General features: G+C 56.0%; 1 protein-coding gene across 7 annotated transcripts in view; it reads left to right on the plus strand.

The window, feature by feature from the left end:
* Positions 1-12,388, plus strand: part of OSBP2 (oxysterol binding protein 2) — a 92,331-nt gene that overhangs the window by 57,485 nt on the left and 22,458 nt on the right. For all 7 annotated transcript variants that reach the window (XM_033075700.1, XM_033075701.1, XM_033075704.1 and 4 more), the window contains one exon: positions 6,085-6,335. In XM_033075700.1, coding sequence (XP_032931591.1) covers positions 6,085-6,335 — 251 coding nt within the window. The remainder of the gene's footprint in view (positions 1-6,084; positions 6,336-12,388) is intronic.

The following is a 12,388-nucleotide window of genomic DNA, read 5'->3' on the forward strand; positions in this document are numbered from 1 at the left end:
ACACTCTGCTCAGCCCAAATCCACTGCTCCAGCCCAGGGTCCTGGAGGTGTTGGCACCAAGCCCTGCACAAGGCTTGGCTGCAGGATGGAGAGGGGGATGAATTAAAATCATGGGTAGTCCCTCTGTGCCACTGGCGAGCACAGGGAGATCTCCAGAGCACACTGGGGATGCAGGAATCCTTAGGAGAATACTGTGGAGGCTGGGCTGCCTCATCCACAGCACAGGAGTCAGAGGAACCTGGCAATTTGTTGTCAGATTTTTCCTGCCAGCCTTTCATGTTTGTTTTCTTGAGGAGCTTTTGTTCCCTGGGGAAGAGCGACAGGAATTCCTGCTGAATGTCTGCCTTTCATTCAGAGCAGGGTGAGCTGGGGTGACGCTCCTGAGCTAGGGATGTGCTGCTTCTCAAGGGGATCCAGGCCCACCAGCGTGGGACTGGGAGCCCCCCACCACCCCCTGAGGGTTTGCTGCTCTAGGGAGGCTCTTTATTCCATGGAGAGCAAATGGCAGAGCTGGAGCACGAGGAGGGATGAGGGTCGGTGGGAGCACCGCTGTCATCCCACATTTAAAGAGGGAATCAATCACTGAGCCCTTCCCTCTGCAGGGACAGGGTGTGCTGGGGGCTGGAAACCAGGGATTAAAGCACTCTTTGTGTCCTTGGAGGATCTCCCTGTGTGGGGGAGCAGGGAGGCTTTCCTGGCACTGCAGGACCTCCAGGCTTTTTGCTGGTCCCAGACAAGGTCCCAATCCACTTTGGCCCTGCCCAGCTGGGGGATGTTGGTTTGAGGTTTCAGGGAATTTAGGAGCTGCTGGGAGCTGAGGATCCAAAAGGACCAAACTGGGGAAAGGGGTGGGGGCAGCATCCAGAGACAAGGAACACAGAGCATTGGAATAGAATCCCAGAATCATTAAGGTTGGAAAAGTTCTCTGAGGTCGTCGAGTCCAACCATTCTTTAGCACTGCCAAGGCTGCCACTGATCCCTGTCCCCAAGTGCCAATCCACACGACTGTTAAATCCCTTCAGGGATGGGGACTCCAGCACTGCCCTGGGCAGCTGTGCCAGTGCTGGACAATCCTTTCCATGAAGAAATGTTCCCTAATATCAACCCTGAGCCTCCCCTGGCCCAGCCTGAGGCCGTTCCCTCTCCTCCTGTCCCTGTTCCCTGGGAGCAGAGCCCGACCCCCCCCGGCTGTCCCCTCCTGGCAGGGAGTTGTGCAGAGCCACAAGGTCCCCCCTGAGCCTCCTTTTCTCCAGGCTGAGCCCCTTTCCAGCTCCCTCAGCCTCTCCTGGGGCTGCAGCCCCTTCCCCAGCTCTGTTCCCTTCCCTGGACAAACTCCAGCCCCTGAGCATTCTCCAGCCCAGCCAGTCTTCACTTCCCCTATTCTGGTTCCTTCTCATTCTCTGCATGTTTGGAATTCCCATCACTAAAACTCCTTCTGGGTTGTGCTGTCAGATTCTGCTGCGTGTCCCTCACCATCACCTTGTGGGAGTCATGTTTCCCCCCTCCCCCTCCTCACTCTCCTGACTCCTCCCAAGTATTTAGGAATCTGTGTTTTTGCAGCTTCCAAGAGGTTCTGTGACTCCAAGTGGGTGCCTTTAGGAACCTCCCATTTGGTTTGAAGTCCGAGCGCTTAGATCTTGCTAGGCCTGCTGCACTTTGGCTTTTTCAAATCTCCTGTGGTCCATGCTTGAATGAGGAGCCCTGGATAAAATCTCTCTGTGGGTATTTCCTGACCTTCAGGGTGTTTTCCCAGCCTTAGCAAAGCCAAGTAATTTTTTTCCCTGTCTGAGCTGATACAAAAGCTGGAATAAGGGCATGATCCTCAAAGCTGTGGTGTTTGGCTGGGCTCCAGGCAAAGACCTCCAGGCAGAGGCTTGCTGCTTTTCCACCTTTCTGGATGGGTGACTCCTTCATCCTCAGAAATAGAATAAATATTTCTGCAACTCTCTCCTCCAGCCCTTCATGATAATCTTCAGCTGTAACTGCAGGAGTTGGTGTGTCATGTGCAAAGGATGGTCAGAGGTGGGACATGATGGCCTTGGAGATCTTTTCCAGCCTAAATGATCCTCTGATTCTGAGCAGCTTCCCTGGGAGCAGCCCTGATGGGGGAATGAGGGGATGCCAGAGCCCCTGTCCTGTGCTGTGTCACAGCATTCCCGTGGCAGTTCATCCTGCTGGTACCAAGATGGCCTGGTGGGAGCAGAGCTCCTCTGCTGGGGTCTGAGGCTGCTGCTCCAAAGATGCTGCAGCTCTGAGTGGCTGCTGCTTGCTGCAGGAAACAGAAGGATTCCTGTTTCTGTGGGTTTGGGATTTGGTCAGCTTTCCCAGGAGCTCCCAGGAGAAAGGTGGAAGCACCTTCAGAGCCAGTGTCAGAGCTTCACCTTGGGAATGGCAGTGAGGAGATCTGGGTGCTCTGTGTGATCTTTTGTGCTTTCAGCTGCTCTAATTTATTTGACTGTAGCTGTGACATTGGATTTCCTTCTTCCCGTGCTTTGATTTGAGATAATTACAACAAATTATGTTGCTTGAGATATTTATATAAATATATGTATTTTAAAATTATATAATTAATTATATACATGTATAATTAATTGGTTCCTGCTCTAGTGGAAGGTCCCTGCCCATGTCAAGAAGATGGAAGGAGGGGAGCTTTAAGGTCCTGACCCAAACCATTCCATGATTCTGTGATTGCAGCTGCCCAGGCAGGAAGAGGAAGGTGGGGTCCTGCTGCCCACCCTGGCAGCATTCCAGCATCCCACAGCAGCAGCTTTGGGAGCTGCTGAGGGATGCTCAGCCAGCTCAGCTGGAATGAGCAGCATCACAGGGCTGACCCAGGTTCCTTCCCCCTTTTCCTGGACTTTGAGGCATTTATATAATTCTGCACAGTGATAAAAAATTAGGCCATGCTGTGTTCCTGCCTCAAGCTGAGCACTTGGGCAGGGATTGTTCCCACAATCAATGGGCAGGAAATAATGTCCTGGCAAAGTGCAGAGCACATCCCTCTCCGTGCTCTGCTATCCCCGTGTTGGCACTGCCCAGGCTCCCCAGGGAATGGGCACGGCCCCGAGGCTGCCAGAGCTCCAGGAGTGTTTGGACAGCGCTGCCAGGGACAGGGTGGGATTGTTGGGGGGTCTGGGTGATCCTTGTGGGTCCTTCCCAGCTCAGGAAGAATCACTCAGCTGTGATTCTATGTAAAATCCCCTGCCTGTGGTCTGTGATTGCACCTGGGCAGGGTGGTCCAGGCTTTGCCATGGAAATCCCAGAGCACTGACAGCACACGGGGGCCAGAACTTTGGCACTGCATTTTGTGTAAGGCAGGATGGGGGAAAAATTAAAGGGAGGGATTTAGGGGTTAAATACTGCCTGGGGATTGGCAGAGAGGCACTTTCTCTTGCTTGGCACAATTTTTGCAGCACTTGTAAGCAGATAAAATTGTCTTTGTGAATTATTTTTGATGTCTGCAAACAGAATTGGGAAATTTGGATTGTCCCCTGGAGTCCCTCAGAGGTGGGTTCTGCCATGTTCAGGCTCCTGTTGGCAATGACAGCTGAGCCAGCAGGCTTGGCTTCTGCTCCTGGGAGCTTTATAAAACATGTGACTTTGTTATAAATTGGCTGTTAAAGTCCAGCCTCGTTAGTGATCAGATCCCAGAGCTCTGGAGGAGAGGTTCTGCATCCTGGAGTGAAGGCAGCTGGTACAGCCTGGAGAAACTGCTGGGATGCTGGTGGGAAGAGCACAGCTTCTGACCTGGAGGGAGAGATGGTGAAGGAAGCCAGAGACTGCCCTGGACAGCCTCAGAGACACAGCTCAGAGCAGCAGGGGCAGCCTGGTGTCCCTGTGCCAGTGAGTGTCCGGGGTATGAAATGCTCTGTCTGTGGAAGCACTGGCTCAGGACAGGGGCAGAGACAATATCCAAGGCCAGGGAATGTGCCCATACTGCTGGAGACCCTTTGTGTGCCCCAGCACAGGTGGAAGGCAATGTGGGAATACTTGAAACTTTTGTATCTGAAAATAGACTTTGAGGAGGTTTTGGTTATTTTCTGCATTAGTAGAAAAGTAGCTTTGATTTTCTCGCCAGGTCTTTCGGAGTTGTCCTGTGATGTGAGCCTGTGCCATGGCTGTGGTGCCTCTGTGCACCCTCCTGGGATGGAGTCCTTGGAATCCTTCTTGTTCTTGTTCCCCTTCCCCTACCAGTTGTTCTGGGCACTTCACTGATCCCGGGTGTGTTTTCAAACCTCTGGTCCTGTCCCTGTCCAGGCTCAGCAGCTCCCCAGCCTGTCTCAAACACTCAGCTGGCAGCTCCCCTTCCTTGAGGAGCTCTCAGTGGTTGTCCTCTGGGTGCTCTGATTGTCCTTGGTGGCTGCTTCCTCTCCTGGCTCCAGCAGCTTGTGTTTGTCAGCTGGGTTGCAGAGGGACCGAGTGGTGACATTGGGGAATGCTGTCCTGGTGCTTCATGAGCCACTTGGGCTTTGCTCTGTGCCCTGTTCCCTTGGATTTTCTCCCACTGTCCTTGGGCAGTGAAGTTGGTCCTGCTGTGGAGGATCAGTGCTGTCCCTGAGCTGTGCCTCCTGTCCCATCACATCCATTCTGGGGAGGTTCACCCTGAGTCCTGGTGTGACAATGTGCTGTGCTCTCCTCCTGCTTCCACTCTGGGTTAATGATCCTGTCACATTTATCCAGATCCTTGCCTTTGAATCACAGTAATCAAAGGGTGCTCTTCCTCTGGTTTCCTTGCTGTGGATTCAATCTGAGCAGTGCCTGAACACTTCTCCCAGTACCCACAGCATTTCCAGAGCTTCTATCAAGGAGCCAGGAATAGCAGCCAAACACCCACCTGCTGGGGAATCACGGGTTTCCTTCTTTCCTCACAGCCCTGAGAGGGAGTGTGCTGCTCCCCCATTACACCAGAGCCATCCCTGAGCTCCGTGCCTGGATTGTTTGGAGAGTGTTCTCACTCCCCCAACTCCCCCAGACCTGGCAGAGAAGCTGCAGCCAGGCTTTTTTGGTGCCCATCTCTCTGAAATCCAGAAACAGAAGATTAAGGGAAGGGAGATACAGGAGCAGTTCCCTGCTCTGCTGCCTTGGTGGGTTTTGGAAAACTTTCAGCTAAACTTTGGAGCATAAGGATGGGGCACAGCCCCTGCCCAGGACCTGCTTCTCTCTGTATGTGCTTTGGGTGCTGCTGCATCTTGGGGCTGATCACCTCCTTCCTGGGGGGAGCAGTGGGATGATCAGAAATGCTGTGTTCCCCCCAGTGAGTGGATTTGGGTTAGTTTCCTGGTTTTAATTGTTCTGGAGTTGCAGGAATTTTTGCTGTAGCTGAGGTGCTGATCTTGGAGTTTTCTGCCCTCTGAAGACATGGTGGTTTTGGGTAAAGTGTCACAGTGATTTTGGTATCTCTGTGACTTTTCCCTCAGGTGACACAGTTCACGCTGGCCCAAGCAGAGCTAGCAGAGCCCCTGGTGCAGGGTAGATCGACCCCAGTGAGCCTGGGAAGGGCAGGTTTGGTGTGTGGCACCCCCTGTGCCACCCCAGCACCCAGCCCTGAACCAGATCTCAGTGACAGCCACAGGAGCGGCTGCTCAGGGCTCTGGGTGCCACTCCCACCACACCATGGTGGCCATGACCCCCAGCCTGGTGCTGGCAGGGGGCGGGAGGAGAGGTCCCTGATCCTTGGTCCTGGTCCCTGGTTTCTGCTCTCTGATCCCCAGTTGCTGCTCCCTGGTCCCCAGTGGCTGCTGTCTTGTCCCTGGTCCCTGCTCCCTGGTCTCTGGTCTGGTCCCCAGTTGCTGCTCCCTGGTCCCTGCTCCCTGGTTCCTGGTCTGGTCTCTGGTCCCTGGTCCCTGGTCTCTGCTCCCTACTCTCTGGTTCCTGGTCTGGTACCCAGTTGCTGCTCCCTGGTCCCTTGTCCCTGCTCCCTGTTCCCTGTTCCCTGCTCCCTGCTCCCTGTTCCCTGTTCCCTGCTCCCTGTTCCCTAGTCCCTGGTCCCCAGCTGCTGCTCCCTGCTCCCTGCCCGTGGCGCTGCCGGGCTCAGGGCCGGGGGTAACCATAGAAACGCAGTTCTCTCCATCCCTCCCTGTGCAGATGACTCGGGTGACGAGGAGCCCGCCTCGCAGTCAGACAAGAGCGAGCTGCACGGCCCCCTGAAGACCCTGTCGAGTAAGCTGGAGGACCTGAGCACCTGCAATGAGCTGATCGCCAAGCACGGCGCGGCCCTGCAGCGCTCGCTCAGCGAGCTGGAGAACCTGCGCCTGCCGGCTGACAGCGGAGAGAAGATCAAGGCGGTGAACGAGCGTGCCACGCTCTTCCGCATCACCTCCAATGCTATGATCAACGTGAGTGCCGCTTCTCCTGCCCCTCCTCCTCCTCCTCCTCCTCCTCCATCCTCCTGCCCTCCCTGTTTGCTCCCCGTGGCTTGGTTCGCGTTGCTGCAGGGATTGGCATGGCTGGGGCTCGGCACTGGGTGAGGGCATGGGAAGTTGGGAAGGTGCAGCTGGGAAGAGGGCATGGATATGGACTGCACTGAGACACGTACCTGCTGCATCCTTACAGCCTCCATGGCATAGGTCATTTTGGTAAAGCTGGGAAATGTGGATGTTGGGAATGCTGAGGGGCTTTCTCCTGCTCTGTGGGGGGAATTCTGCCTGGCACAGTACTTCAGAGCCTGCTGCCCACTGCAGGTTGAGACCCACATGACTCACATCCTCCTTGATTCCATGAAGCTGCTGGTGTTCCACACAGCTGCGGGATTTAACTCCCTCCGGGTCTCATGCTGGCTCTGCTCTCCCAGCTGGGTTGTTGGAGGTCAGGAAGCAGTGCTGGCACTGCTGCTACTCCTGCCTTGTACAGCTCACAGGGCTGCTGCTGCCTTGTACAGCTCACAGTGCTGCTGCTGCCCTGTACAGCTCACAGGGCTGCTGCTGCCTTGTACAGCTCACAGTGCTGCTCCTGCCCTGTGCAGCTCACAGGGCTGCTGCTGCCCTGTACAGCTCACAGTGCTGCTGCTGCCCTGTACAGCTCACAGGGCTGCTGCTGCCCTGTACAGCTCACAGTTCTGTTCCTGCCCCGTGCATCTCACAGTGCTACTCCTGCTCTGTGCAACCTCACAGTGCTGCTCCTGCTCTGTGCAACCTCACAATGCTTTCCAGGTGTTTTTTGGAGAGTCAGCTCGTGTTTGGAGTGTGGCTCTGCCTCCAACGAAATGAGACGGTCCTTCCTGGGAAGCCTGATTTACTCTGGGGAGCTCTGAGAGAGAGCAAAACTGAATAAAATATTGAAAGGAAATTTTGAAAAAAGCAATTCCAAAGCTTCATAGGGCTGGAATAATGTATGAAGGCAGAGCTCAGGGAATTGTGAATGGAACAGTGTCACTGTGCTGTCCCAGCCTTGAGCAGAACGAGATGGGGTGGTGTTTGATGGGGACTTTAAAAAATAACAATCATTCCCAGCAGGAGCTGGAGGGTACTCAGAGCCCCACGGTCGCAGCATCCTCCCCATTCCCACTCTTGGGATTCTGTAGCCACAGAGGAAGTGGCTTCCTGAGTCTCTCTTGTGTTTCAGAGCAGTTTGGGGATGCTTGTGCAGCGCTCTCCCCATGGAGAGTTTGTCTGAGTTTTAGGAAAGGGGTAGATAGTGGTGGGAGGTGCCAGCAGACCCTTGATGCTGCCCAGGTTTGCTGTTAGCCAGAACAGCAATGGGGTGTGGGCAGAGAATTGCCAGGGAGAGAATTCTCCAGCAGCCTTTGGGAAAGGATGAGCAGAGCAGTATTTGCTCTGTCCAGCCCAGAGAGGAGGAGGAGGAAGAGGAGGAGGAGGAGGTTGTGGTGGTTGCAACGTGATAAAATCTTGAGCAAGACTGTCTGGAGGGTGGGAAATGCCACAAAAACCATTGTGCGGGGATAGAACAGGCAGCAGGAACATGTCTTGTCCAAAATCCCAAGCAGGTAAGAGTGGCTGGGAGGGGGGTGGGAGGGTGGCAGGGGTGATAGGGCACGTTCTAACGTGGATGCTGTGGATCTGTTTCCAGCAGCATCCTTTGGTACTTTGGATCTGGATGGGCATCCTGAGGAGATGCCCGAGGGAATGGCTGTGTCCTGAAAGGAGCAGGATGGGAGATGCCCGAGGGAATGGCTGTGTCCTGGGAGGGCAGGACTGGAAGGAGCAGGGTGGGAGATGCCCGAGGGAATGGCTGTGCCCTGGAAGGAGCAGGGTGGGAGATGCCCGAGGGAATGGCTGTGCCCTGGAAGGAGCAGGGTGGGAGATGCCCGAGGGAATGGCTGTGTCCTGGAAGGAGCAGGGTGGGAGATGCCCGAGGGAATGGCTGTGCCCTGGAAGGAGCAGGGTGGGAGATGCCCGAGGGAATGGCTGTGCCCTGGAAGGAGCAGGGTGGGAGATGCCCGAGGGAATGGCTGTGCCCTGGAAGGGGCAGGATGGGAGATGCCCGAGGGAATGGCTGTGTCCTGGGAGGGCAGGACTGGAAGGAGCAGGGTGGGAGATGCCCGAGGGAATGGCTGTGCCCTGGAAGGAGCAGGGTGGGAGATGCCCGAGGGAATGGCTGTGCCCTGGGAGGGCAGGACTGGAAGGAGCAGGGTGGGAGATGCCCGAGGGAATGGCTGTGCCCTGGAAGGGCAGGACTGGAAGGAACAGGGTGGGTGCAGCGTGGCAGCTCCAGGAGGAGGTTGTTGCTCTCCCAGATCCCTGCTGAATCAGTTGTTTTGGGAGGAGGTGATGGAGCTCTGGGCAGGGGGACACTTTGAGGGGCTGGGTTAGAAAAGCAGGAGAGGAACAAGCAGTGAGGGTGGGACCAGCCTGACCCCCCTGTCACAGGGACTGGTGGCTCCCAGCCACCCTGTCATCTTTTCCAGCATGGATCCCTTTCTGTGCCTTGATTTCTCCTTTTAGATGGGCTGATGTTTTCTGGAGCTGCCAGGAGCCTCTTGTTGGGGGATGGGGGGAGCTCTGTGCAGTGCAAGGGACCCAAAATCTTCTGTATAGAACACAAAACATTGCTCCAGGGAAGCAGGTGGAGCTTCCTGGTAAAAACACATGTACTCATGCCCACCTCCATCCCCGGTGGGAGCACAGGGTGCTTTTGCCAGGCCAGGAGTTCCTTGCAGGAGAAATTAAAGTGTCCTTGCTTGCCAAGTTTTTCCTAGAGAGATCCCAGCCGGCAGCACTGGGCTGGTGCTGGCACGTGGATGCTCCGTGTCCAGGCTCTGCCCTGGCTGCAGCACCAAACCTCAAGGATCTGCTCCAGGGGAGTGAATTTGGATCTGTGAGGTTTGGTGCTGTGGCTGTGAGTGGAAGGGGTGGGTGCTCCTGGGAAGAAGGGATGGGTGCTCTGGGGATGCTCCAGGGAAGGATCAGGAAAGAAGGATGGGTGCTTCAGGGAAGGGAGGAATGCTAGGGGAAGAAAGGATGGGTGCTCCACAGTGAAGGAATGGGCGCTGTAGGGAAAGGATAGGTTCTTCTGGGAAGAGGGAATGGGTGCTCTGGGGAAGGGAAGGGTGCTCCTGGGAAGACGGGCTGGGAGCTCTGGAGCCGGCGCGTGCAGTTCCTGTGCAGCCGCCTCTGATCCGATTATGTAAATGGCCCTGGAGCCGCGGGGAGCACAGCAAGCACAGGAAATAAATAAATAGAGATGGAAATGCAAGAGCTTTGCTGCCAAGGTGACCTTCCCTCTGTGATCTGGGTGCTGCCACGCCTGGCACGGGGTGCTCCTCTCCAGAGGTTGGGAGCATCACCTGGGTGGGTGGTGCTGGGAGTGATGGGGAAAGGTTTGGGCAGGGGCAGAGCAGGATGTGCTGGGCTGTTGTGTTACAGGTGAGGATTTCAGACGTGCTGGATTTCCAACTGGCTGTTTCAGCGCTTAAACTGAAGCCCAGAGCTCCCTGAGCCTCCCCTTGGCTCTGCTCCCTGTTGGAATCTCACCAGGCAGAGTCCAGGCTTGCTGGGATGGTGGAGCCCGGTGTCAGCAGGGTTGGGCAGCAGACACGGAAAGCCAAGGCACAATCTGCCACGGGGGAGGAGTGGGAGATGTGTAAGAATAAGAAGCAACAAATTACCAGGATGAGAGGCCCAGAGGATCCAGAGCAATGTGCTGAGTTGTGTAGACTCATCTAAGAGTGGGGAAAGCTCCGTCTCATCATTCAGCAGGAGACAGCAGGCAGGAGGGATGTGTGGATGCTCTGAGGAAGCCAGTTTGGGCGTTGGGAAGAGCTCACAGGGCTGTGGGCGGTGATGGAAATAGGTTTTTAATGGGAATGGGGATGCTACAGCAGAGGTTTGTGCTTCCTCAAGGAACGGGAACGTGGAGAGCAGCAGGGCTTGGACTTGCCTGTGTCATTCCTGGGTTGGTTTGTGTTTTCCCTTGAGGTTTTGGAGGTGCAGGGTGCAGGAAGGCTCTGCCAAGCCAGTGCAGCCCTGACAGGGAAGGGTGGAAGGAGCAGGGGTGTGGTGTTGGGTGGGAGACGCTGCTCCATCAGGATTTGGTGAGAAGGGACCACCTGGAGCAGGCAGTCCCAGGAACAAAGGACTCACCTGCCCTTGGGAGGGACTGCTGGCCACCCCAGCCTGTCTTGCAGGGATGCCAGCACGTGCTTTGAGGCAGGCTGATTTCCCATCCAGCTTTTCCTTTCCTGTGGGAATGAACCTGTCTGGAGCAGCAGCACCTGAGACATCAGCACAGAGCATCCTCCATCCTTCAGGCCTTCCAGGAGGGCTTCCAAGAGTGTGAAACACAGAGCTGGAGCCAGAGTGAGGTGAACAACAGCATGTGCTGCCTCTCTTCCAGGGAAGGGCCCCCAGGCTGTCAGTTTAAGCCTCTCCAGGACACCCAGCAGCATCCCAGAGGCTGCATCCTCCAGTCCTGGCAGGACTTCTCCCTGGGGATCCCTCCAGGGCTGTGCTCTGGTTCAGCAGCACTTCTAGGGTGGCCCTGTGCCATCTGCCAGTGGCTCAAGGAATCTTTGGCCTCTCCCTGCAGCCCCACTGGGCTCCTTGGGGACTCTGAGTGGCATCTGCCTGGTGGAGTTGGTTTATTTGGAGCCCTTTGGGTGCCTGTGCTGGAATGAGCTGCCTGGGCATAAGATGTGCTTTCCCAGAGCTGCCTCCAGCTTCCCTGTGGAGCACCGAGCCCCCTCTGCCCCATGGGGATGCTGCTGTGATTGATCCATACTCCCTAGACTGTTCTCATATTAACTCAGGTGATGCTGAGCACTTGCTCAGAGCAGCCTCAGGTTGCCCAGCACAGCCTTTAGCCTGGTGTGTGTGTTCTGGGTTCATCCAGTGGTGGATGATGGATACACCCTGTGAGTGTGTATCTGTCTGCTTGGGAAACTGCTCAAAGCTGGGACGCACAGAGTCCCTGGGATCACCTGGCTGGGGTGATCCTGGGGCTGGGGTGATCCTGGGGCTGGGGTGCTGCTGTTGGTCCATACCTTGGGCGTGTCTCTGTGCTGAACTGCTTCCCGTGTGCATGGACATATGGTCTGTCCCTTGGGGTCCCCAAACCCATCATGGCACAGGCAGAATGGTGGAACTGACATCCTCCATCTGGGCAGCAGGAAGGGACCAGCAGCCTGCTGTGCTGCTCCGAGTTCACCCCAGTACAGGCAGTGGGCTGGAGGAGCTCTCCGTGTGCATTCAGGGGTTAATTCCAGCACTGCATGACAGAACTCCAACTTTAACCCTTGCATTTGCTTCTTCAGGGCAGGGATTCCCTCTGTGACCCCAGGCAGCTGCTCTGCTGCCCAGAGCCCCAGCCAAACCCCACAGGGGGCTGGGGCTTGTCCCCCGTGCCCGGGGGAGGTGATGGCGCAGGAGCTCTCCTGGCATGTGGCACAGGCTGTGTTAATTATCCGTGCTGCGCTAACCACGCGCACTAATCAGCGCCTCGCAAACCATGTCACCGACCCAGAAAAGCCCCGGCAGTGGGATTAAATCCCTAACCCAGCCCTAATCCCCCTCGGATGAGAGGGCTGCAGCGAGGGCTCTGGGTGTCCTGCGTGTTCCTGCTGTGGAGGTGCTGTGCTGACCAGGAAATAACTGGTGGGTGCTTTGTTCTTATCGGAGGGGGGGGCAGTGGGAGGGTGACAGTGGCACCCTGGGGTCTGTCCCTGCCTCAGTGGGGCTGGAGGAGTGGAACTGTGGAGATGTGGAGCTTGGCCCTTGCTCTCAGAGCTGTTGCTCCTTTCCCAGAGCATCCTGTGGTGCCTTTAAATGTAGAGGTGTGAGGGTTTCTCTGATCAGATCTGTTCAGACAGGCAGTGCCTTTCTCCCACTCCCTCCTCATCATCATTCTCTGAGTGCTTCCAACCGGATTTTATCTGGTGTGTTTGTACTCAGCCCTCATGTGTGGCTGTGGGGCCTCTGTGCTGGCTGGGGCTTTC

The sequence above is a fragment of the Catharus ustulatus genome, chromosome 18, assembly GCF_009819885.2.
Source record: "Catharus ustulatus isolate bCatUst1 chromosome 18, bCatUst1.pri.v2, whole genome shotgun sequence".
Lineage (NCBI taxonomy): Eukaryota > Metazoa > Chordata > Aves > Passeriformes > Turdidae > Catharus > Catharus ustulatus.